This window comes from Chlamydotis macqueenii, chromosome 4, assembly GCF_036417535.1.
Source record: "Chlamydotis macqueenii isolate bChlMac1 chromosome 4, bChlMac1.mat, whole genome shotgun sequence".
NCBI lineage: Eukaryota > Metazoa > Chordata > Aves > Otidiformes > Otididae > Chlamydotis > Chlamydotis macqueenii.
The window spans coordinates 74,468,418-74,493,573 of record NC_141559.1 but is presented as its reverse complement, the minus strand read 5'-3'; the positions used below and the strand labels follow the sequence as shown (position 1 = coordinate 74,493,573).

At 36.2% G+C, this 25,156-nt stretch overlaps 1 protein-coding gene across 4 annotated transcripts in view; it reads left to right on the top strand.

The window, feature by feature from the left end:
* The window catches only part of HTT (huntingtin), an 86,955-nt gene that overhangs the window by 38,268 nt on the left and 23,531 nt on the right, over positions 1–25,156 (top strand). For 3 of the 4 annotated variants that reach the window (XM_086747803.1, XM_086747802.1, XM_086747800.1), the window contains 20 exons: positions 202–279; positions 946–1,169; positions 1,731–1,809; positions 1,944–2,105; positions 3,032–3,087; positions 3,908–4,056; positions 4,582–4,718; positions 6,721–6,837; positions 9,754–9,876; positions 10,414–10,652; positions 11,519–11,661; positions 15,028–15,235; positions 16,628–16,769; positions 18,017–18,196; positions 19,698–19,874; positions 20,133–20,209; positions 21,398–21,536; positions 23,153–23,275; positions 24,136–24,349; positions 24,539–24,684. In XM_086747803.1, the coding sequence (XP_086603929.1) occupies positions 202–279; positions 946–1,169; positions 1,731–1,809; positions 1,944–2,105; positions 3,032–3,087; positions 3,908–4,056; positions 4,582–4,718; positions 6,721–6,837; positions 9,754–9,876; positions 10,414–10,652; positions 11,519–11,661; positions 15,028–15,235; positions 16,628–16,769; positions 18,017–18,196; positions 19,698–19,874; positions 20,133–20,209; positions 21,398–21,536; positions 23,153–23,275; positions 24,136–24,349; positions 24,539–24,684 (2,913 nt within the window). The remainder of the gene's footprint in view (positions 1–201; positions 280–945; positions 1,170–1,730; positions 1,810–1,943; positions 2,106–3,031; positions 3,088–3,907; positions 4,057–4,581; positions 4,719–6,720; positions 6,838–9,753; positions 9,877–10,413; positions 10,653–11,518; positions 11,662–15,027; positions 15,236–16,627; positions 16,770–18,016; positions 18,197–19,697; positions 19,875–20,132; positions 20,210–21,397; positions 21,537–23,152; positions 23,276–24,135; positions 24,350–24,538; positions 24,685–25,156) is intronic. The other variant, XM_086747801.1, reaches the window with a different exon arrangement.

The following is a 25,156-nucleotide window of genomic DNA, read 5'->3' as shown; positions in this document are numbered from 1 at the left end:
CTGTGCTGTTAGGCATTGTGGTATTTTAAGACTAGGAGGCAGATCTTGCATTTTTATTTCTTTACATAATTCCATGATATCCCTTGAATTAGTGTCTTTCTACTTAGTAAAAAAACGGTGCTATTGTTCATTTTTCATAGTTATGCTTTATATAATAAAGAAAAATGTAATTAGGTGCACTTGTTTTTCTGCTTTTTCTAGTGTGTAGAAGAAATTTTGGGATACTTAAAATCATGTTTCAACAGAGAACCAACAATGGCAACAGTTTGTGTACAGCAGGTAAGGAGGTAATTTTTTGTGTGTTAAGGAAGATTAATCCTGATGTTACTGCTTGTATACTAAGAGTGGTCATTCTTTTAAGGGAAGTGGTGTGAGGAAACTGTAGCCTAAGTGGAGCAAACAGAGTACAGTTTCTTTAATTTTCATTTCTTGTTGTGAAACTTGATACCATCTGAATAATACAGTTTTTTTTTCTTGAACTGCTTCCAATTCGAAGAACTATTTTAGCTAATGCTCAGAAAAACAAGTTTGTTTCCTACCTTCCCAGATGTGTTCTGTAACCAGTTAACTACATCAGAAACTTAGAAAGCAAGGAACTGCCTTACTGATGGATCTCTTGCAGGCTTCCAGTTAAACATTTGGGTTCAAGTCATCAAAGCTTAATTTTGGTGGGAGGTGAGCTTTGGTATACTATTTTGAGTTGTCACACGGAAGTAGCTTCAGTTGCAAAAACAATCATATGCTTTTGGGCAAGATTTGGATTGTTTCTTTTTCACAGGTTTTTTTTGTCATCTTGTATTTGACTACGTGATCCACAATTTGCACTTTGACCTTTTATTTTAAGTCCTTTGGGAGGATAAGGAGTCTTTTTTTTTTTTTTTTTTTTTTTTTTTTTTTTTTTTGAAATGTTAACTTTTTGGTTTTCCTTCCAATTTTCTTCTCTAGTTGTTGAAAACATTGTTCGGAACAAATCTGGCTTCTCAGTACGATGGCTTATCTTCAAACCCCAACAAAGCTCAAGGCAAAGCTCAACGCTTAGGCTCTTCCAGTTTGAGACCTGGTCTCTATCACTATTGCTTCATGGCACCATACACACATTTTACACAGGCCCTTGCTGATGCTAGTCTAAGGAACATGGTTCAGGCTGAGCAGGAACACGATGCATCAGGGTAACTTTCTTGCCTTATGATATAATGTTAACTTGAACTAGAATATCTTTTTATTGTTTTTTTCCTAAATGCAAGTATTGTAGGGGAGCTAAGTAACTTGAAATTACAGTATTGTGTATTATTTATTTCTTGTAGATCAAAGCAGAGTAATTTCTCTTGGTAGTGAGATCCTGAATCCAACGCTGTATTGATTATTACTAATGTGTTTCCAAAGCAAAGCTGAATCATTAAAATGGATATCACTAGAGTTTTTTAAAAAGCATGACAGTTTTCAATGCTTGTGTTCAAAACTATTTCATTGATTTCGTTAATTATAGTAAATAGTCAGTAGCCTTAAAGGAAAGGCAGAAGGATGACTAAGCAAAGACAGGAAATTCTCTCCTAGATTTTTTTGTTCATACATCTATGTGATCTGATCCAAGTGTACTGTAGACTCTCTCTGCTGCTTTTTTGTTTTACTAAGATTCTTGAAGCAGTCAAGTAGATAAAGAAAATGTGTCCCTCCATATTTTTTAAAATGTGTATGGGTTGTTGGTGTTTTGTTTTTTTTTTTTTTGACAGATGGTTTGATGTGCTGCAAAAAGTTTCAACACAGCTGAAAACTAGCATTAGCAGTGCAGCAAAACATCGTGCTGATAAGGTACTTGTATCTGTGTACTCCTGAAAGAGCTGTACCTTAGATATAAAATGTTTTTCCTCCTTTTAAAACGTAATTTGGTTTTGAATCAGAAACCTGTTGAGATATTAGGTTACTTTGAAATCTCTCTGTTACAGAATGCTATTCACAATCACATTCGTTTATTTGAACCCCTTGTCATAAAAGCATTGAAACAATATACTACAACAACATCGGTACAGCTGCAGAGACAAGTTCTAGACTTGCTTGCTCAACTGGTTCAACTACGAGTTAACTACTGTCTTCTGGATTCAGATCAGGTTAGTACCTCACTATTTGGACAAATTTGTGATAGAGAAATCTCACCAGCAGGCTTAATATTTGCAACAAAAATAACTTGCAACAATCCATTCATTGTACTGTAGGTGAAAACAAAGTCTTAAAGGAGGGTGAGACTCAATTCCCTCCCCGCCCCCACCACAAAGAGCTTCAGATTTTTGATTTTCTATTGCGTATGAATTACTTTCTGAGCTCTACAACAACTATTTAATAACTATTTATCAGACTGACTTTAAGAGTAAGATAATGTGGGCAGTTAAATAAAACTTCATTTACAAATAGAAATACTTACTTTCTATATTGACACTGTGGACTTCCGAATGACTGGTAGTGGTGAGCATCATGGCTGACAACTATTATTTGATTTTAATGGCAGGGAGAAGCTAGTGACAAATACTGTAGTCCAATTGTTCACTTAAGCAGTATATTTGTAACATAAAATTTAAGTGGTTTATTTACTACAGTATTTTCGGGTTTATAAACTAGTGTCAGTTGCAATACAGAACTTTCCTGTAAGTTTACATAGACAAATCTTTCAGTGCAGGAATCCTTGGATTTTTTCCTGGTTTAGAGAGAGATTTTTGGTTGATTTTTAACCTCTTGACTGTAATGTCTCAAATAATGTGTATTACATGAGTGACAGAGAAAATTATACTAAAATATATATAGGCTATAGGTTAACTGTAGCATAAGTTCATGCAAACCATAATAAGCTCTAACATCAGCAAGATTCTTGGTCTTCTGTGACTGTAGAGAGAACACTTCATATTAGAATGAATTACACGTATAAATGATTTTCAGTGCCTGTTTTTCCTTTCTCTCCTTCTGAACCATGCACTTTTGTAACTGTCAAAATTATTTCAAATGGGAATTAATGTCTCTGTTCTACACTTTATTCTCTCTTTAGGTGTTTATTGGATTTGTGCTAAAGCAGTTTGAATACATCGAAGTAGGACAGTTCAGGTATGACATAAGCAAAGATCCTTTGAACAGTGCAGGTTTACAACTGTCGTATTCTGAAGCATGTAGTGTTTAGTTTTGCTGGTTATTTCTGCCTTATGAGAAAGGTAGAGTTACATTCTTGTAACTCTAGTTACAATAAGCTGTGTGTGCTTAAACAAGTGTGCTTGTTTATTCTCTGGCTCCAGTGGTAGTCCTTTCAGTTGATTTAGGTTTCATATGGCTGAAGAAGTTGGGAAGTAGCATGGGGGGAAAAAAAAAAATCTTCAGCTGTGTTTTGCTGTTTTTCCCATTGGGTATTGTAAAACCATTTTTTTGGGACCCATCCCCAAAGCTATGCTTTCTGGAATCAGCACTTCATTGCTAGGATTCAGTTGCTGAAGGGAGAGCTACTGCTTCCCATTGTGGACTCAGTGTGAATCTGTTTGTATTCTGATCACCTGGTACATTTTGTGTAGTAACTAATAGACGATAAGCAATGCAATGGAATTCTTATCGTCAGCAATGTCTGGTTTTTTTCACACTTGAGTTTGTATGAAGAGATAAATGTGGTTTTTGCTTTGTGGATCTCCTACATAATACTTCAGTGTGTATCACGTGCATTACATAGTATGTTATAATATTAGTAACTGTGTAATGGTCAGCTTGAAAGATATTCCTTGGAAAAAAACCCATAGAAAAGAACAGGGCACAAAAATTATAGAAGTACTGTATGAAAGCAGAATAACACATTCTTTAAAAAAAAATCTTGTGTAAAAAGATTCATTTTTACAGAACAGAGTTGTGCAACTCAAATTTGACACTTCTAATTTTTTGTTTTCAGGGAGTCTGAAGCAATTATTCCTAATATCTTTTTCTTCCTGGTGTTGCTGTCTTATGAGCGGTATCATTCCAAACAGATAATTGGAATTCCTAAGATCATTCAGCTGTGTGATGGTATCATGGCCAGTGGGAGGAAAGCTGTTACGCATGGTAATTATTTAAAAAAAAAAAAAAATTGATACATTAAATAAGTCTTGCTTAATTCCTTCAGATAGTTTATTGTACCCTACTGACACTGCTACTGTGTATTTTGCATCATACATAATAGCAACAAAGCTTTTATTTGAAGCTTTATTAGGTAATAGGTTAACAGATTCACAGTATAGTGGCACTTTACTTAGACTTTGATTTTAATTTTTAGTCCCCTTCCTTTTCACTCCACTTTCAGCCTTTAAGTAGAAGCGTCTCTCATACTTTGCAGTGATTCTGCTGAGAAACACTTTATAAAAATGTGTTTTAGCTCTATGAGAATGGGAAAATGTGTCCATAATACAAATTTTCTACTAGAAGTAAAAAGATAGACATGATTGTGCATTATAAGTTTAGGTTTTGATTTTGGGGTTTTTTTAGGGATAGGTAAAACCTTTAATAAAGTGAAGCACAGTTTAGTGTTTGAACAAGAAAACACTGTTCAGGAGTGACTTCTCATGCTAAAACAAACACATCTCATTTCAGCAATACCAGCTCTGCAACCCATTGTTCATGATCTCTTTGTCTTAAGAGGAACAAATAAAGCTGATGCTGGAAAAGAGTTGGAAACACAAAAGGAGGTGGTAGTGTCAATGCTGCTGAGACTTATTCAATACCATCAGGTAAGAAAAGAGGACAAAGTGTCCCTGTCTACGGTCTATGAAAGGGTAACATTGCTTTGCTAAAAATGCTTCAGGTAATATTAATGATTTTCTGTACAAAACTTGAATAGCTGGACTATGCATGTGAGTATGCAAAATTTTTTTGGGGGTGAGGCAAAGGTTCTGCACTACAAATCAGTATTTCAAGTCAGATAAGGTATCTGTGGGATTTTATAGTCAAGCCTAGGTAACAAAGCACTGAAAAGCTTCAGTTAAGATCGTGATCTTGATTGTGTTGCAGACCGAATAAGCAGCAGGTTAGTAGAAGAGTTGTAATAAATTAAGATTCGAGAAACTTAAAAGAATCGGAGCAAAAGTGGAAGAGAAGACAGGATTAAAAGCAGGACGTGTGCTGCATAGAGATGATTTAGGTACTGCTGTATAATAGCAGTATCTTCAATAACATTTACAAATATTGGTTATTTGAATAAGGTAATGAAAATGGTAGTTGGACAATTGTTAGCACTTACTACTTTGCCCCAGATCTCATGGGTCTGGAAAACATGTTTCTGCCTTGTAGGAGTATAAGAAGAACTTTCTTCAATACACTTTGTTTAAAAGAAAAACATAAAAGTTGTTTTGATTAACATGGGATCTTATTGCTTATTCAGGTGCTTATCAAACTTAATATGCTTTGCCTTTCATCATGTGAAAATGCAGTTCTAGTGTATGCTAATGTAAGCAGTGTATTTTCTGAGAATAATTGGAAAAAAGTCAGTACAACTTGTCAAAATAATTTGTTAGAACTGCATGTTCAGATTAGGGTAATTTTGTGTATCCACACTTTCTTTTCAATTTGTAGTTTTATAATCATAAAATGACTAAGATAACTATATGGAATGACACCTTGTAGACACATGATGTGAAACAGGGAATAACTTTGTGTTACATAAGGTACTGCAATCACTAGCAGATCCCCTTCTGTCACACTTAACCTATTAAAGACCACCCATGCACTGCTCTTCCCACACCATTCCATTTGTAGTTCTGGTTCTGTCCTGTTCTGCTAGTGCGGTGCATATAAACTAATCCATGAGCAGTTCTGTTGTTCCCTGGCTGTGACTGGGATGTTCTGCAGTGGTGTCCCTGTAATTTGAGAGGCTCTAAGAGCTGCAACCGTTAACTTTTTTCTGTTAACGGTTCTGTTTTTCTCCAGCCATGGAGCTCCAGAGTTCAAGTCATTCAGCCAAGAATCACTGCTGTCTCCTCTTTCATGAGAGAGCCTTTAGGGAAGGAAGTAATCTAGTGATGTAATCTCTCTTTTCCTTTTTTTTTTTTTTTTTTTGGTTGCATATCTGAATCTGAACTACTTGATTTTTTTTTTTTTTTTTTTACAAGTGCTCTGTCTAACTTGTTTTCTGAACCAATTATTCTGTCTCACTTCTCAGTCTTATATTACCATTCCTGCTTGGCCTGTCTGTCCTTGCAAGTGTGCTCTCTATAACCCTCAAACCAGTAGTACATTCAGGTGCTAGAGGGATCCTTGCTGTTGGTGTGTTCCATTATATGCTCTCCTGTGCACTTTTATATGAAAGTGACAAGTCTCAGGTGAATGAGCTCCATAAAAATGTCTGTTCTGTTTTCCTTGGCCAAATTTAATTTTTTTGAACTTTCTTCCTTCCTCCTCTTTCTGTTGAGTGTGCAGTGTGGCATTTAGATTTACTATCCTTTTTCCAGTTACTTGAGTAGTCTTTTTCAAAAAGTCATTTAAAAAGGACCAAGAAAGTTTGAAGAAATGCTTTCTAGTTTGTAAAAGTAACAAAAACCCCTCATAACTAAGAACAAGCTTTTAACCTGAAAATGGGTTTTTAAAAATGTTGCATGATTTCTTATTTGAGTTTTCTTTTCCTTTTTGCTTTTTGGTAGATGGATGAAACAGTAAATATTTGTCCCACTATGGTATTACTTAAATGTTTCCTATTTGTGTGGGTTTTTACTTGCTTTCTTTTGGACTCTTCTGCAGGTGCTAGAAATGTTCATCTTGGTATTGCAACAGTGTCATAAAGAAAACGAAGACAAATGGAAAAGATTGTCCCGGCAAATAGCTGACATTATTCTCCCAATGCTTGCAAAACAACAGGTTATTATATTAATTTTTAATGTGTAAACATCTAACATAATTGTTATAATGTATGTATCAGTAATGGCTTTGAGTATGGGATTATTGTTTTGTTTTTTTTAACATGAAGACAGATTTTCTTGAAAGTGTGGTTATCATATCTGAAAAAAACAATTTCTGCAAGGTAAGCTAAGTCTTTGAAGTGATGAAGGTCATATTTAAATGCATAAAGTATGTGCAGTATCTTCAAGGCTGTTTCCGGAGGAAGCTCATTCTACTTCTCGTACATACATGATTATATCAGAGCTCTTAGTAAATCATGTGAAGATTGTCCCTTGTTTATAAAACATCAAAAATATATTTTCATAACTGCAGTGGCTCTCATTGCATTTTTCCATAGTGAGGAGAATGAAGAGTCGTAGTCTGAAGCTACATTAATAAATGACAGAATCATGGAATAGTGACAAAATCATAGAATAGTTTGGATTAGAAGGGGCCTTTAAAGGTCATCCAGTCCAACCGCCCTGCAAGGAACAGGGACCTCTTCAACCAGGTCAGGTTGCTCAGAGCCCCATCCAACCTGGCCTTGAATGTTTCCAAGGATGGGGCATCCACCACCTTTCTGGGCAACCTGGTCCAATGTTTCACCACCCTCATTGTAAAAAAACTTCTTCCTTATATCTAGTTTGAATCTACCTCCTTCTAGTTTAAAACCATTATCCCTTGTCCTGTCACAACAAGCCCTGCTAAAAAGTTTGTCCCCGCCTTCCTCATAAGCCCCAATTAAGTATTGCAAGGCCGCTATAAGGTCTCCCCGGAGCCTCTGCTTCTCCAGGCAGAACAGGCCCAACTCTCTCAGCCTGTCCTCATAGGAAAGGTGCTCCAGCCCTCTGATCATCTTCGTGGCCCTCCTCTGGACCTTCTCCAACTGGTCCATATTCTTCTTATGTTGGGGGCTCCAGAACTGGACGCAGTACTGGTGGTGTCTCAGCAGAGCAGAGTAGAGGGGCAGAATCACCTTCCTGGACCTGCTGGCCACACACTTCTGATGCAGCTCAGGAGGCGGTTGGCTTTCTGGGCTGTGAGCACACATTGCAAACTCATGTTGAGCTTCTCATCCACCAGTTATCCCCAAGTCCTTCTCCTCAAGACTGCTCTCAGTTACAGTTGAAGTGGACATCTAGATATTGTCTTTCCCTCAAAGCAGAGTCTAGTGGAGCAGGTTGCTTAGGGCCATGTTCAGTCAAGTTTTGACAGTTTCTGTGATAGAGCCTCCATAATCCCTCTGGGCAGCTCTTCCAGTGTCTGAGCACCCTCATAGGCGTAAAACAAATAAATAAAAAATACATTTACATGGAATTTCCTGTATTTGAACGTGTGCCTTTTGTATTTCATCCTGGTACTGAATACCACTGAAAAGATTCTGACTATGTTCTGTACTTGTGTCGTCTTCTCCTCCCACTTCTGGTCTGATACTTGTGCACACTGATAAAAATCCCCCTGAGCCTTCTCCAGGCAGAACAATCTCAACTACCTCCTGTACGGCAGATGCTTCAAGCCTGTAACCATCCATATGGCTTTCTGCTGGACTTCCTCCAAGTGTGTGCGTATGTCTCTTACTGGACTGCGTGTTGGAGAAGGAGACTAGGCCCCTTGTATCTGGGAAGGAAAAAAGACTCCTTTTATGAGAGGTTTTTCAGTGCTGCTCCCTAAGCAATAAAGGACTTGTCGTCAATACGGCTTTCCTGGGTAAAAACTAAAACTTCAAGGATAAAAAGTAAAACGAGTGAAATTGTGTCCTTCATGTTCTTTCCTCCGTGATGGCAGAGTTCCACTCCCATGAGGAATTCTCATGGCTGGGGAGAGTGAGCAGTTATTGCAGGTCAGACAACAGGTTTTTTTGAGCAAAGCTGAAATGCTAGTAAATCAAAATTGCTGTTGTTTTGTATGAATCTGTGCGCGTGCTCAACTATCAAATTACTTAAGCAAGATGGAGTTGTTCAGATTTTGAGTTCAGTGCTGTGTTTTTTGCATTTGATTGTTTTATAATTTATTGAAAAAACTGATCAAGTGTCCTACCTCTGTAGCAGCAGTGTAGCTGTTTACTTTTCTGATGATCAGGAATTTTTTTTTTTCTCCTAGTTACCTGCTTAAGTTTATTCACAACCAGCATTGCTCTCTATAAATATACCTGGTAGGATGTGGAGGGAGGAGAAGAGATATTTTTTAAGTTTTATGACAAGTCAATCTTCTGGTCTCATTCTCTGAATATGTCAAATTTCTCCTAATAAAATATTTCATACAATCATAGAATGGTTTGGGTTGGAAGGGACCTTAAAGATCACCTAGTTCCAACCTCCTACCCTGGGCAGAGACACCTTGCACTAGACCAGGTCACTCAAAGCCCCATCCAGCCTGGGTTGAACGCTTCCAGGGATGGGGCATCCGCAGCTTCTCTGGGCAACCTGCTCCAGTGTTTCACCACCCTCACAGTGAAGAATTTCTTCCTAATATCTAATCTAAACCTACCTTCTTCTAGTTTAAAGCCATTGCCCCTTGTCCTGTCACTACCTGTCCTTGTCAAAAGTCCCTCCCTTGTTTTCTTGTAGGCCCCCTTTAGGTACTGGAAGACTGCTGGAAGATCTCCCTGGAGCCTTCTCTTTTGCAGGCTGTATGTATATTGAATTTCACATGATAGATTTTTTTTTTTTTCTTTTTTTTTTGGTCCATGTTCTCAACACTCCTGTGTAGGAAGGCCTGCAATGAAACTTTAATTTACCTTTCATGGCTTTTGGTTGCTCTGAATTTTGTACTGTAAAGGACAACTTTATTACACAGAGATTGTTGTGGAAATGTTTAAAACATGAAATGGTAATTTTGTATTGCACTTCCCTGTAGTGGATAGATACAATTTAGTTTTGTATTTTTCTTTTGCAGATGCATATAGACTCTCATGATGCTCTGGGAGTATTGAACACATTGTTTGAAATTTTGGCCCCTTCATCCCTTCGCCCCGTGGACATGCTTTTAAGGAGTATGTTTGTTACTCCTAAAACAATGGTAAGGAATTGTTTCCAGAGAAGAGAGAATCTAATGTCTTTCATGCGAAACAAAAGAGCGTATGTTTCTCTTTTTTTAATTTGCAGTGTGGTATTGAAGTACCTGCAGCAGATTTTAGGAAAGAATTGGTTAGAACTAATATGAGATACCAACTAGGAGCACTTTATACAAGAATGTTCTGCTTATGGATTACTTGCCTTAATTTTATATTTTGAGGATCAGGAATGTAGAGGAAAGTACTGTTATAATAAATTCTAGAATACTATTTAATAGATCACATTTTTCTTATGCGAGTATTAGTACTATTTTTATAATTGAGAGATTGTTTAACAGAGTAAATAGAAGCTTGACAGTTACAACAAGAATCGCGTTTTGGAAGACCTGGACATAAAAGTTATTTCCTGCTTGCTCCATTCTCAAAAGGGTCTGATTTTATACAACAGTTAATGAAAATCTTAGTATTTTTTAATACATTCCTATGTTGTGTTTTTTAACTTCAAAAGTATTCAGTCTTATGCATTTTTGTGTTTATGTTAGGCATCAGTGAGCACTGTCCAGCTATGGATTTCTGGAATTTTAGCTATCCTTAGAGTTCTGATTTCACAGTCAACAGAAGACATTGTTCTATCCCGTATACAAGAGCTTTCCTTCTCTCCATATTTGATTTCGTGTCAAGCAATTAACAAACTGAGACACGGAGAAAGTAACGTATCTGCACCAGAGGATCGCACTGAGATTAAACAGACTAAATATCTGCCTGAAGAGACATTTTCTAGGTATGTTGTATTTTGAATAACTTATGGGAAAGATGAATATTTCTGAGAAATCATGAATATATTGTGCAATATGTACACATTTACAGAACTGTTATCTGATAGGAATAAAGTCTGTTAAGAAGTTGATACGGGAGAGGGGTGTGTAGAGGAAGGAATAATAGATGATCAGTAGAGGGAGCAGATGAGCAGTTTGTAGCAGAGACTTTGGACTGTTCTGATACCCATTTTAACAGCTTCATTAAGTCCTTCAATTGGCTTGAGAAGAGGTGAGTCTGACTTATTAAAATCAGGTCCAAAAACTTAACCCTTTTCTTTCTCCCTCTGGGAACTGAAAGATGAATCATCCCCTTAGTAGAAGCTCAGGTTCTGTACTAGAATCTTGGCAGCAGATATATTCAAATCTTTAAGTTAGTCCTACTCTTTATTTCCTATTCTTAAGGAGCTGGCTTTGTCTAGTTAGCTTCCCATGCTGAGTGACTGCTCCTCAGCTGAGCTTTGGTGACTGTAATGGTGTCTTTTTAGCTTGTTGCAAATCACTGTAAAGACAACATAGCATTTTGAATGTTTGCTGTGTAAGTGAGGTGGGCTGGTCGAAGCACGCTTTCACGACTTCAGCTGATGATTAGGTAACACAGATCCAATATGTAATTACTGAAGTGCTTGTGATCATCTCTCCATACCTACAGCATCATATTTGGTTTAGGTCAACCTGCTCTATAGCACTTAATTTAGCATCCTGTTTACAATGAATAGACAAGCACTTGGTATTTTATTTTTCAAACCTAACTGAGTTTTGTAGGCAAACCTTATTCTGAAAGATGTTGCATTGATAGTTTTTCTGTTGATTGTGTACATGATTTTTCAAGGTTCTTATTACAACTGGTTGGTATTCTACTCGAAGATATTGTTACCAAACAATTGAAAGTGGACATGAATGAGCAGCAACATACTTTCTACTGCCAGGAGCTGGGCACACTACTTATGTGCTTAATACATATCTTCAAATCAGGTAATACTTTAACAATGCCTTGTGTTGTAGCATGCAGTGGCAGGGTGTTTTTTCAGTTCTGAGACAATTGTTGAATGCGTTGAACTACTGAGAAGGAATATGTAGTTGCTGAAGACATTCTATCCTACTCAGTATAAAGAACTTCCTAAACTTTGTGCTCGTGCATGCAGGGCACATTTTTCACATTTCTTCTGTCTGTATGAAACAAAATGTAACTAGTGACTTCTCATCTCTCCTTTTAACTGTCTTAAATTTTTCCACTTTATGCAAAGCATTCTATGTCTGTGGCTGTATTTCTCATGGTTTCTCTCTATTTAGAGGTTGATAGGAATGTCCAGGCTTAAAATACCAAGTTACACACCATTGGTTCAGACTCATGACAAGGCAGGTTCTTATTCTTTGCCATAATTAATAAAAACATACCAAACTCCACCTCCTAAACAAACAACCTAAAACCAAAACCAGAACAGTAGGAAAGGTAGTACTCTTCCAGCTAGCTGGTCCTGAGCTCCTTTCTTCAGGTTTGGGAATTCTGTCTTAAGTCCTTTGCTAGGTATCCCAATCTCTGGCCCTTTAATAATTCCTTAGTCTTATTTTCCTCATAGAGGCACTATCTTCCCATTCTTTTATTCTTTCTTTAGCATGACTGTCCTTTTTGCCTTCTGATTTTCAGCCTGCAGCTGAAATCCAACTGTGCATTACAGTAGTTGGGTGCAATTTAAAAGGTCTTGGCACAAGTTGCTGGTTCTTCATAGACTTCCTTACAGATACGGGACAAGCAGCTCTACCCTACATTCCATGGCCCCATCTGCAAAGTGGGAGTTAAAGCACTTCACTATTTAGTAGTTGTGAATAACAAAAAAAAAGTGCACACAGAATACTGTTGTTAGGCATTTAACATTATTCTGTGTTCCACTGTGTCCCAACAACTTGTAATCTTTTTTTTCTTTTTAAGCTCTTCCTACAAAATTCAGTTATAAAGCCCTTTCTTGGGGGGGGGAACAACTTAGTTCTGTTACTGTCAATACTAACAACTGCTTCTTGCAAACATAAGTATTGTAGGTGTAGACTTCAAATAAATGCATAAAGTGCTATGAAAGTGTTCTGGGTCTTCAGCTGGTTCTCTATCAAAGCTCAAAGCTTGTTCATTACTTTGGTTTAACTTCCAGTAGCTTTGCTCCTCCTAGTATTCAGTAACAGATAGAGAAGTGAACGGGAAACAAATAGAATTGTTGTGAGAGTTTGTGCAGCCATGGTGGATGATGTTTTGTCTTTTGACTTGTCAGAAGAGAGCTTCAGTTTAAGAAATAGTCATCCAAACCTAGGTTCTTGCCACAAAGACTCCAGGGTTGTGAAAGAAGAGGCACAAAATACGGTGATAGTTACCAGAGCTTGCCTTGATCTTTGTTTTAAGCCTGCTCTGGGGCACAGGAGTCTGGATGTAGTGAGTGATACTTCTCTTCTCCCATGTATCTGTTAATAGTATACACATTTTCATGATTATTGTTAATTGCTGTTATGGAGAAATGTTTGAAACAAATGTAATAAATAAGTTATACCAAGGTGATTTGGAGTAAGGGATTAAATGGTGTCAAGCCACTACTGATGAAAATCAAGCTGGTAATTGAAATCAGAGGAGTGCGTTCTTCCACAGTGGCAGGTGGGGATAATGGAAAAGGGAAGGCTCAACTAGTTCTGCTGCAGTGACTGGCTTACAAGCTGTGTTGTGAGTCTTGCCAGGATCTATGTAGAAATTTTTATGCAAAATTAAAACTAAATATTAAAGTAGTCGTGCAGAGCACTGGGATATGTGTGTTGCATGACCTCTAGGAATTAATTTAATGCAAGACTACAAGTACTAAGTACTTCAGCTCTAAGTACTAGTATTAATGTGGTTGCCTTATATGGTGTAACAGAGAAGAAGGAAAGTTGTTCACACACCTGGGCTGTATTTTCATATTGTAGCATTTTCTTTCAGGTTTAGGCTTAGGATTAACTAAGTGCCTGGTTTTGCAATACTTTTATTTTGTTCAGTTAAAACTTTATTTTTTTTTTTTTCTCTAAGTTATATTCTCCTAAGTAGAGATGTAGCTTGTGGCTTTTGTCTGGGAACATAAACTAAGGTCTTCTGTCATTTTTAACCACTATTCTACTTGGATGTTTTGTTTTCTCACCCATTATAGTTTTTTTCAAAATGTGAGCGTTGCTGACTCCTATGTATTCAGCTATAGGAAGATACCAGATTAGAAATGAACATTTTCAGTGTGCTACTTTGAAGTTAGTAGAAATAAGACACAGACAAAGTGAAAAGATGAGCATGCAATGGCTTTAATGACTGTAGAAAGTCACTAGATGGTGCAGTTACTGCAGATGCAGGAAGCTGGAATGGCAATAGCACTGGTTTGTTAGTAAGTGGAACCCCAGTTTTGAAACTCAGTTATTTTTCCCATTCTTTGCTGTTTACATTGTGTATTGATCAGTCCTGGGGTCAGCTTAAACTGGTCCACGTGGCTGTGGAATTTACAGCTTCATTCTTCTGTATATTTGGCAATGCAAGCAAGCGACACTACAGATCTCCTTCATTGTTCTGATTAGCTTCTGGTTTCTAACTGGTTTTGAAGAAACACTTTTTTCCCCTGATCTTATATTCTCATAGAAACTCAAGAAGTCCTGTATCTTCAGACAACTTGAAGTTTGTCCATTTTCCTTGTTTTCCCACCCTTTGTTTTGGCATATGAATATAGAATCAGCAAGTCAGAAAGCAAAATTCAGCTTTTGTGCCAAGTGTTCAGTATGCAGGCTAATAACTTTTCTCCACTTAAAAACATTTACTTTTTGCACTTTAGAAATTGTGTGCAAGGGTGTCAGTTTAGTATCAACTAAATGTATTTGGGAAGCCCTCATCTGAAGTAGGGTACTTGTAAGTGATCTTCCTTAACATTTAGAATACTAGTTACAGCGTAGTTTTTCATTAGAACATCGTGTTTTACTTGATAAAACAAACAAACAAAACCCCCCAAGTGCTGGTCTATAATAAAAAAAATTAAATTTGGTAAAGATTTTCACGTATCAGAAACTTTTTGTGCATGACAGAGAAAAAGTTTAGAAGATAGACTAGAATTGTAATAAAACCTAAAGTGTTACTTATTCAGTCTGGGAGTTGGTCATTACTGGTTTACACACTGCCCTTGGACAAACTCCATGATTTGCCTTACATTTGTAAAACCACTTAGGATATACCTTTCTTCCAGGAATGGTAGTGGCTTATGACACAAGATTTGTATTCTCAAGGCACCCTGAATAATTTTAAAACTTCAGAATTCAGGCTAGAGCATAGTTATTCTAACGTGCTTTTATTGTTTTCAGGGACGTTTAGAAGAATCACAGCTGCAGCCACCAGACTTTTTACGGGAGATGGATCTGATGGTAGTTTCTATACCCTTGAAAGTTTGAGTGACCTTGTTCAGTCCATGATTCCCACACATCCTTCTTTAGTTCTCCTCTGGTGTCAAATCCTGCTTCTTGTCAATTATACCAACTACAACTGGTGGTCAGAAGTGCATCAAACCCCAAAGTAAGATTTGGTTTTGATCCCTAGTAGTAGTAGTATGTCTCATAAATATATTTGCTAAAATTACATTTTTAAAATCTAGGTTTTTTTTTTTTTTTTCCTGCTAAGCCTATCAGCCTGTTGAGTAGTACTGTATGGGTTCTGAAATAAATAGGTCTGCATTTACTTTACATGTATACATATTGTCTATTCTGATCTCAGTATGTCTTTCAAACTAAGGAAATGTGTCCTGTATTCAGTTGTTCCTCAAAAGAACTGTCAGGTAATCTCTCTACTTTTACGGCAAGAAAGCTTCATCTGTGTACTACTTTTAATTAAAATTATGGAAATAACAATTACAAAATAATCAGTATTTCATATTTCATGTTCATTTGGAGACTTTGTATTTCACCTTCCAGCAGTGCAGACAGTATACATTATTGTGTTTATGAAAATGCAGTTGGATCAGTGTAACTATAACTGTACCTGTAGTTATATCTGTTCTCAGTGGGTCTATTACTAAATGCTATCAAAATGTAGTATTGGCACCAAGCTGATTGATTAGCATCAGCCACCATAGTAACATCACTTAACATTGTCTGAAATCTGGAGATTTGGTCTAAAATGAGTGTTCTTTTGGTCTGAAATTAGTTCATCCCACCTGTCAGGCATTTGAATGATTCATCCTTTGGGGTAAGGAAGATACTGCCTATGTGGGTGGGTATTCCTCTGTGTTAACTGTAGAGGGAGATTAACAACTAATTTGAGAGACAATTCTGGTGCTTGTGCAGTGAATGTTAAAGACTAGTCTTGCTCTAATGTAAGTGGATCAATACATGCTCAAATGTGCAATTCTTGGCTCAGTTCAGCCTCATGATGTAAAAATATGTTTCTCCGATTTGAGGAAGCATGAAATTACGAGGCTTATGAGCAAAGTAGGGCAATTAAAATAGCTAATGTGACATCTGCTATTTGTTGCAGTTATCTTTTTTGATTTACCAGTATCACCTCTGTTTTTTCTGGGTTGAGCATCACTTTCAATCTGACACTAGATTCAGTGCTCAAGAACACTGATTTGGCTTGAGAAGAAAATACAGTATTAGGTTCTGTTGTCCTAATAGAGATGCAGTAGCCCATGTTTTTCTTACAGATAACCTGTTCAGTTCTTCAAAAGTTCTTCAGACTGTCCAAGGAGGTAATAAGCATGAAACAAAAAAGTGATACTACAGTAGTTAGAAAGTGAAGAGCTGATGGAAAATAAAGTGTCTGCTTCAAAGCAGGATAATGTTTGAATGAAGTTTCTAGGAAAATAAATATTATGTAAGGATGTTGGCAGGACATTCCAAGCCATTTGATTGTTAATATTTCAGTAGCCATATAATAAAATAGTAACAAAATATAATGTGCTTCTTGCAGGAGACACAGTCTTTCTACTACTAAATTACTTAGCCCTCAGATATCTGGAGACAGTGATGAATCCGATTCAGAATCTAAACGTGGCATGTGCAATCGAGAGATAGTGAGAAGAGGAGCACTCATTCTTTTTTGTGACTATGTTGTAAGTTTTGAATTGTGGATTTTGTAGCTATAGTTTTGAGTTATTATGTTGACACTCTTTCATTACTGATGTGCATTAACTGAACCTGTCTGGTTCACGAGTGAAAAATGAAGACTTGTGAAACAAGTAATTTTATTTTCAAGTGGTGCTTCTGTAAGCTTAGGTATGACCTCATTTGTCATCTGTTTTCTATTCTGAACTGAGAATTCTCTTGGCTTGTAAAGAATTCCTGGTGGGTAATAGAATTATCTGCTGGGTATCATATCCCTTGCTTGTTAGCTGCTAGGGGTGCAGTCGGTAATGTTAAACTTCCCAATGTCAGTAGCAGTGCACAGTGTCTAGGAGACAACAAAATTGTCTCTATACCTTAAGAGGAGAGGTTTTACGTTAACATTTAACTTCCATTTTGGTTCTCTGATGAGAGCGATTCCTGTGGCTTTGGCCTCTTGCTGCTTCAATAATAGCATTTCAATTCATTGGGAAATTTTGAGGTGAATCTTCCCATAATATCTAGTATTGCACTTTGGTTTGCATTACAGAGCAGTTTTGGGGCAAGCAAACTGTGTTCCTTTCAGAATCAACTAAACAAAAAAAATATGTTTAAGCAGCGCTTCAAGTACTAATGGGTGTTCAGTCACCAGAGTCAGATCAGAGGTAGTCCAAGGTAAAACCCTCCAAAACCTTTTTAGTGGGTAGTGTCAGCCTCTCAGCATCATCTGGTTAGTTCTGCAGTTCTTTTCATGTTACATTGCACTGCTTGTTGTTATATACATAGCCTCTGTAGGTTTAAAATTAATTCTTGACAGATCTCTTTGGATTGCTATCCAGAAATTACTAATCTTGTGTTTAAGGCCAGTAGTAAGAAGAAATCTTTTAAAAAAGAACCCTAAATGAAAATCATATTTTACAAGAAGACTATGTTTATTTCAAACAGCATTTCATTAAAAGTGGTATCTTTGAATTGACCTCAATTTACTTGTTTCTGACCTGGATTTTCACTGTTTTAAAAAAAAAAATTACAAATTAATTATAAATCTCTTAACTTGTAACAAGACCAAAAGCATTTGTGAGTTTTGTCATGTAAAAATAATGATGGTGATATTAAAATATAGACATTTCATGCCATTATTTCAAAATAGCTATGAATTATAAATTAAATACTTCATGTTGTGTCAGATAAAGTTTTTAGTAGTTAAACACTCAACATGAGTATTACTGGAATCAAATCTTAATTTTTTCCACTTTAGTGTCAAAACCTACATGACTCAGAACACTTGACCTGGCTTATTGTGAATCATGTTCAGGACTTGATTAATCTGTCCCATGAGCCTCCAGTACAAGACTTTATTAGTGCTGTTCACAGGAATTCAGCAGCCAGTGGTCTCTTCATCCAGGCCATTCAATCACGGTGTGAGAATCTTGCAGCGGTAAGTTTAACTTTTTAACTTTTTTTTTAAAGAATAAAGTTGCTTATATTTCAGCATAAGTTTAACTGATAAGTATGCAAATTCTGACATTTCCAGGTCATTTATCAACTTCTAATTTAATTTTTAAAGTTACTTCTTTAAAAATGCAAACAACATATCTTATATTAGCAATTTCAGTATCAGATGTGTTCCAGTCCATCAGATCTATGAACTCAAGTAGAGTTGGTTAAGTTGCTTTTCTTCCTTCCTTCCTATTACCCCTGCATAATAAATATCTGAAGGGTGAATTAAAGCTGTAACTTTCATCTTTGATTTCAGTACCTTGGTAGCATAAATAACAGAACTGCTAACTACAGAGTCAGGAATAGGAACCAGTCCATCTTCATAGGCCCTAGCAACATGAAAATGATTTCCAAGCTCATGCCTTCCCCGTTTATCTGCTCCACAAGTTGTAGTCTCCTGACAAGGGAAATACTGTTTCAGAAATGCAGTGTATGATTTCTGTTGATTATTTTAGTTTTCAAATTAAAAGGAGTGGATGATTTATAGGGATGTACGGTTGTATGCATCCATCTTAATCTTGGGAACTCGCTAAGTGGGAAATGTCATTTCCTGGACCTCCTCTAGAGCTAGTGAGTGGACAGATGGTACCACAACCTGAGTAGCCTGGTAACCCTTCCTGTCTCTTCCTATTGTCTCTGTGCAAAGCTAGTGCAACTGCATTAGTGCTTTAGGCATGTCACTAAAACACTTTAAAGTTAGTTGAGATTAATCTGGTCTTCAGTGTCAGTACCAATCAGTAGAATGAACTCAGCTAAACGTGTTTGAGTGGAAAACGTGTTTGAATGGAAGATGCAGTAATTCTGTGAAATACCTGGTGATTATCAGAAAAGTTGGTAAATTAAAATAGCTGGTATTTACAATCCACTCTAAAATAAGATCGGTTTAATGAGTCAAACTAGTTTGTGTTTCTCCCTTTAGATTATTGGTGCTCCTGTTAAAAAAAAAAAAAAAAGTTATTTGCACCCACTTTTAATCCTGAGTAGCCATCACTATTTCCATGACTAAACATGTGCTCAAAAAATCCCTAATGCTTATCTGGATTTCTGTACTGTCTCTTCTCTTGATTATGCTACCTTCTTGATTCCTACCTTCTTCCAGCAAGAGTTCAAGCTTGTCACTCTTTTCAAAGCTTTCTACAGTTCCACCTATATCTCTCTGGCTTTTTTCCCTAAAAGTTTTGTTCCCTACTTTTGGCTTACTCTTTGTAAGAGTAAGCTTTTGCAGTTAAACATTGAATGACTTAGTGTTCATATTAATTAAATAAGACAGTAACTCAGACCTATTCATATACAGATTGTTATATTGATCACCTAATTGTCTGCTATAGGTTTGGGTTTTTTTCTAAATGCCTTTCCCTTTAGCTTTAAGATCTTTGTATTCCAATTGATTGCTCTTTTTTTTTGTATGTTTATTTGTTTTGTTTTGTTTCAACATCTAGCCCACAACTCTGAAGAAGACGTTACAGTGCTTAGAGGGAATACATCTCAGCCAGTCTGGGGCTGTGTTAACATTATATGTTGATAAGCTTCTGTGTACTCCATTCCGCGTGCTTGCTCGCATGGTTGACACCCTGGCTTGCCGTCGGGTAGAAATGCTGTTGGCTGCAACTTTACAGGTAAAGATAAATATATTCATTTGTACAGAAAACTGAGTAGTGCTAGCAATATAATCAAATGTAATAATGTTCAAGTACATCAAAATATGATTATGTTTAAGTTAATTCATTGGAAATGAAAATTTTTATTTAATGTATAGATACATAAATGTTTACATTTCACTTCATCTGCCTATGATTTTCCTAATCTGTTTAAACTACTTACGGGTATTTTACTAATTTTTGTTCTATACAAATTCTTGTGACTCTTTCCTATAGAACAGCATTACTCAGTTACCAGTTGAAGAACTGGATAGGATTCAGGAATACCTTCAAAACAGCGGATTAGCAACAAGGTAAATAATACAAATATGTGTTAAAATGTGTTAATTGCATTTTCCTATGTTTGAGTTTTTTTCTTAAAGATAAGGTAGTGGGTCCTTTTTGGAGGTAAAACAAGAGTGAAGTGTTTCTTACAAGATGCAGGCGTATTCTGGCGCAAGGACAGTTGTGTTGGATGAGTTGAATTTGCAATATACGTAAGAATTAAAGCAAGCTAAAGGCTCGAAGGCATCAAATACTCTCTCCCACATCCCACTCAGTATTTAACTTTTGAGAGATGGCAACTGCAAATTAATTCCTTGTTTAAAACTACATTAGTGAGAACAACTTTATTTTCCTCAAAGTTTTTTAGAATTTTGTGAGTTCAAGTTGAGTAGGCTTGATTTTTGGTTGGTTTGTGGGTTTTTTTTTTTTCTGAGACAACTGTGTTGAAAGTTTTAACTCTTTATTCTCCCGGCTTTTTAAAAGTAAATTGCTATTACAAAAGATAAAATTACTCCGTTCTTAAAAAAGTTTTCTTTAATGTTGGAAAGAGCATAATTTGCTCCTCTTGGTGTCATTGCTGTTTAAGGTTAATATCTTTTGACTGAAATAAGAAAGAAGTAGGGGGAAAGAATCTAAAGCCCAAGCCTGCAGTAGATTGATAGTCATGTGCCTTCATAGGTAGTGTTACACTTGAAGTTTGAAAAAACTCCAAAATCTCCGAAAGACTTTATACAAATTCTTGATAGCAGTAGTGGAATTAAAAAAAAAAAAAAAAAAAAAACCCAAACAAAAACACCCGACAAACAAACCAAGCCTCTGACACTGACAAAAATTTGCAAACTGGAATTCTTAATTTTTTTTTTTTGTAAGTTTGGTTTTAGTGGAGTTTTATTTGGTGTCTTTAGCATGTATTTGTCTGCTATTAAATCCTCTGTACACTGACTTTAATTGTTTTTACTCATTAAAAAGATGTACTGCATAAAGAAAACTGAACAGCTTGCATTTTATAATGTTTACACTTTTTAAACTTAAATTTAAATCTTCATTGTTGGTGGTGCTGAGTTCATTTGTTTTGGGTACTGATAGCTGGTGAAATTTGTGAAAGACTAATGCTTTTCTCTCCCAGGATTAGAATTGGCTCACTGGATGTCTTTCTGATTTTAAATGATTGCAAAACTCAGTGTTAGCTTTTTACTGATGTGTTCTTCTATTTTCAGACACCAAAGACTTTACTCACTCTTGGATAGGTTTCGTCTTATGGTAGCACCAGACACAACTAGTCCTTCACCTCTGGTTACCTCACACCCACTAGATGGAGAAGACCAACCAGCTTTAGAGAATGTAATTCTAGACAAAGTAAGATTATGTTTAAAAAGAGTCACTAAAAGTGCCTTGGCTCTAAAAAAGCTTTTGCTCATTACAAAATATTTAAATACAGCTTATTTTTACTATGCAGTTAATGTTCTCAAAATTGTCAATGAATCTCAAACACAGATCAGTGAATGATTTTGTGTGTGTTGACTAGGGATGAATAATTAGCATGTGCATACATTTGTTCTGGTGACAGTGCTGTGAAAAATATCAAATTTTGTTTCTTTGCATAACTTTAATGCATGATTTAGATAAGGTTTAGTAGAGACGGATATATACTCTTGTTTTCTTGATATGTTTACTGCAGTGATCAGTTTTATTCATTTGCTGAAAACTGTTTGTCTGTTGGAAATTATGCCTTACTTCTTGGTTACCACTTCTCAGCTTTAAATTACTTTCAGAGAACAAACATGACTACTTAATTGTTCCTGTCTTTCATGTACTTAGATGTGTTTATTTCAAAGTGGGGTGAGAGGCTAAGAGCGAGCCTTTTGGGGCCTGTGTCTGTCTTTCTAGTTTGTCCTGTGGCACACATCATTTCTCCTTTTGATTCCTTCATGTTCTACAGCGATACACAGTAATATAAAACATGTCTAACTGAGATGGCAAAAATTATTTGATTAGCTGACAGTGTGGAGGAGACTGATAGGTAATTGAGGAACTCATGGGCTTAGGAGAGAGGTTGAGAGCTACTTAGACAGCAGGAGGAAACACTGTTTGTGCCTGGAAACTGTTTACCCATGGCTTTGTCTTCAGATTAACTAAAGAAATCATATTCTGTAACAGTAAATCCTGCTTTGGATGCTTCCTCTACAGCTCTTGTGTTGTTTATAGAATCATAGAATATAATCAAGTTAAAGGGACTTATCATTGAGTTCCACTCCCTGCTTCTCACAGGACAACCTAAAACTAAACCATATGACTAAGAGCATTGTCCACATGCTCCTTGAATTCTGACAGCCTTAGTCACATTCAAATTAATATCAGCAACTTCAGGATGCCCAGTTATGAGAAAGAAAACCCAGAAAAGGGATAACCGAGCGTCTTTATATTCCTTAGTTATATTAGTTATTAACTAATTCCTGTAGGTTCATCACTAATAACTTAAGCAGTAAATTTGTATGATGGTCTTTATTTCTTTCAGTGAGTGTTAAAAGACAGATGTTATCTTCAGATTTATTTGAATCTGAAGGCTTTTCTTCATTGATTATAGTATTGGGTTTTTTTGCTATTACTGTTACATTTGTGTGACCACCAGGTATTCTGGGATTTCTTCTAGATATTCTCTTCAACTTTAGAATCCTAATACGTGTACTTGTGCTAAATGTTAAGCTGCTTTTTTCATTGCTTCTTGTTTAGACTCTATGGAAATAGACAACTTGCCAGTGAACATCCATTGGTCTATTTTAAGATGGTCTGTTCACCAGTTGTCTGTTTTGCCTTGCTTTTTTTGTTTGGGTTTTCTTGACATTAAAGTGGCCTAGTGATCTCTTAAACGGACCACAATTCAGTGCCAATGAGCAATTCTCCCTCTGCTCCCATGGACTGTATTATTTTCTGAAAACAAATATGTAATAAATTTCTTTCTTTAATTATTAAAGGACTGGTATGTGTCACTAGTGAGGTCGCAGTGTTGCATCAAGTCTGACTCCGCACTGCTAGAAGGCGCAGAGCTGGTAAATAGGATTCCTCAGCCTGACCTGAACTCCTTTATGACCAGCAAGGTAACTTTTTTGTCAGAGGAAACAGTCAGCTGAAGAGGATGTAATTATTTCTAATGTGCTTATTGGTAGTATTAATAGATTAGAATCTTAAATGTAAGCACTTCAGATTTATAATACTGGTAGTTCACTTCTTGAATTTAACTTCATTTTGGAAACTAAAATAGTAGATATGTTTCATTTCTATGTCTAGCAATGCTGCTAATATTAGCTTTCTACTAGTACAGATTGGGTGTGTAAAGTGGAAGTGAAGGTTAGTTTATGTATTACAATCACAAAAATCCAGTTTTACCATTTTATCTAATCTTCTCATTTTGCCATACAGTCTCTTACAAGGCCAGATCTTTCTGTAACCTTTTAAATATTTGTGCTAGATGACTTGTAATATGCTACTAACAGGCCACACATAGTAAATTTGGTGTAAAGGACAACTTATATCTATTACTTTGTTTTCTAAGAACGTATTTTGTTAACATTCTCTACATTATATTTGCTGTTGGTATGCAGAAATAATAGTGGAATCTTTTTAAAGACTTTTGTTTGACTTATTTGTTTGAGAACTTATTGCTTGAAGATTCATCCTTAAGCTTTATTCACATATTGTTCTGAAAAATTGGAATAAGCACATTGTTTTTTTTCTTTCCAGTACAGTAGTGTTTGGAATTTAAATGTGGAACAAATAGTGTCTTAATTATGGTATTGTTACACTATAATAGAGCAGAGGTCATAATAATAAGCGAGTTAGTTAATAAACTGTTAATTTACCACCATATTAAAATACCAGAGTAGTTCACTGAGATACTTAGCTTCTCTTTAAAGGCAATTTTGTTTCGTTTTGTTTTTTATTTACTGTTTGATTTCAGGAATTCAACCTAAGCTTGTTAGCGCCTTGTTTAAGCCTTGGCATGAATGAAATCTCTAGAGACCAGAAGAGTAGCTTCTTCGAAACAGCTCGAAGGGTAACTCTGGATCATGTGTCTACCATTGTACAAAACCTTCCTGCCAGCCACCAGGTTATTCAACCACTATTGCCACCTGAGCCATCAGCCTACTGGAAAAAACTAAGCGATATCTTTGGTAATAGAAATAATGATCTTTTTAAGTTTATTCTCTCCTCTGCAAAGGAGATGTCTTGTGAATACGTGAACTTACTATTTTAAAAAATCAAGATACATGGCATAAAAGTGCTTATGAAATAATTCTGAAAAGCACTTATTGAGTGGAAAAAATGGAAACTGCTAGATTTCATCCAGTCTTATTTTATAGGAGATGAGGTGATGTATCAGTCTATGATGACACTTTGTCGTGCACTGGCTCAGTATTTGTTGTTACTCGCAAAACTACCAGCTGGTCTCCATGTTCCTTCTGACAAAGAGGATGATATCCTGAAGTTCGTAGTTACCTCAGTAGAGGTAAGAAACTACAGCATAACTAAAGATGTGATGAAATGTTGGGAGAGGGAACAACTTTGACTTGAACTGATCACCATTGAGTAACTTCGGATCTGGGCAATTTTGTCGTCCTAACTGTAGAAATTTCTTCAGTGGTTTTTTTATTTGACCTATGCTAGTAAATCAGAGGGGCTTATAAGACAAGGGCAGCTTTTTACAAGAAGAGGTTGACTGAATGATGGAATGACCTTGGCATTTGGGAGAATGGCCCTGAACTGATTTTTAGGGCACTGAATAGGAAGTATATAATTCTCATAATTTTCTTGTAGTTAAATTCTCTTCTCAAGAAAAAAAAAAAAAATCAATACAACTTGCTAATAAGACTTTACATATTGCTGAGTAAAAACCAAAGAAGCAAACCCCCCAAAACCACCTTTGGTTATAATTTCTTCTGTTGCAAGAATTTGCTATTAATGGGAAATTTTTATTTTTG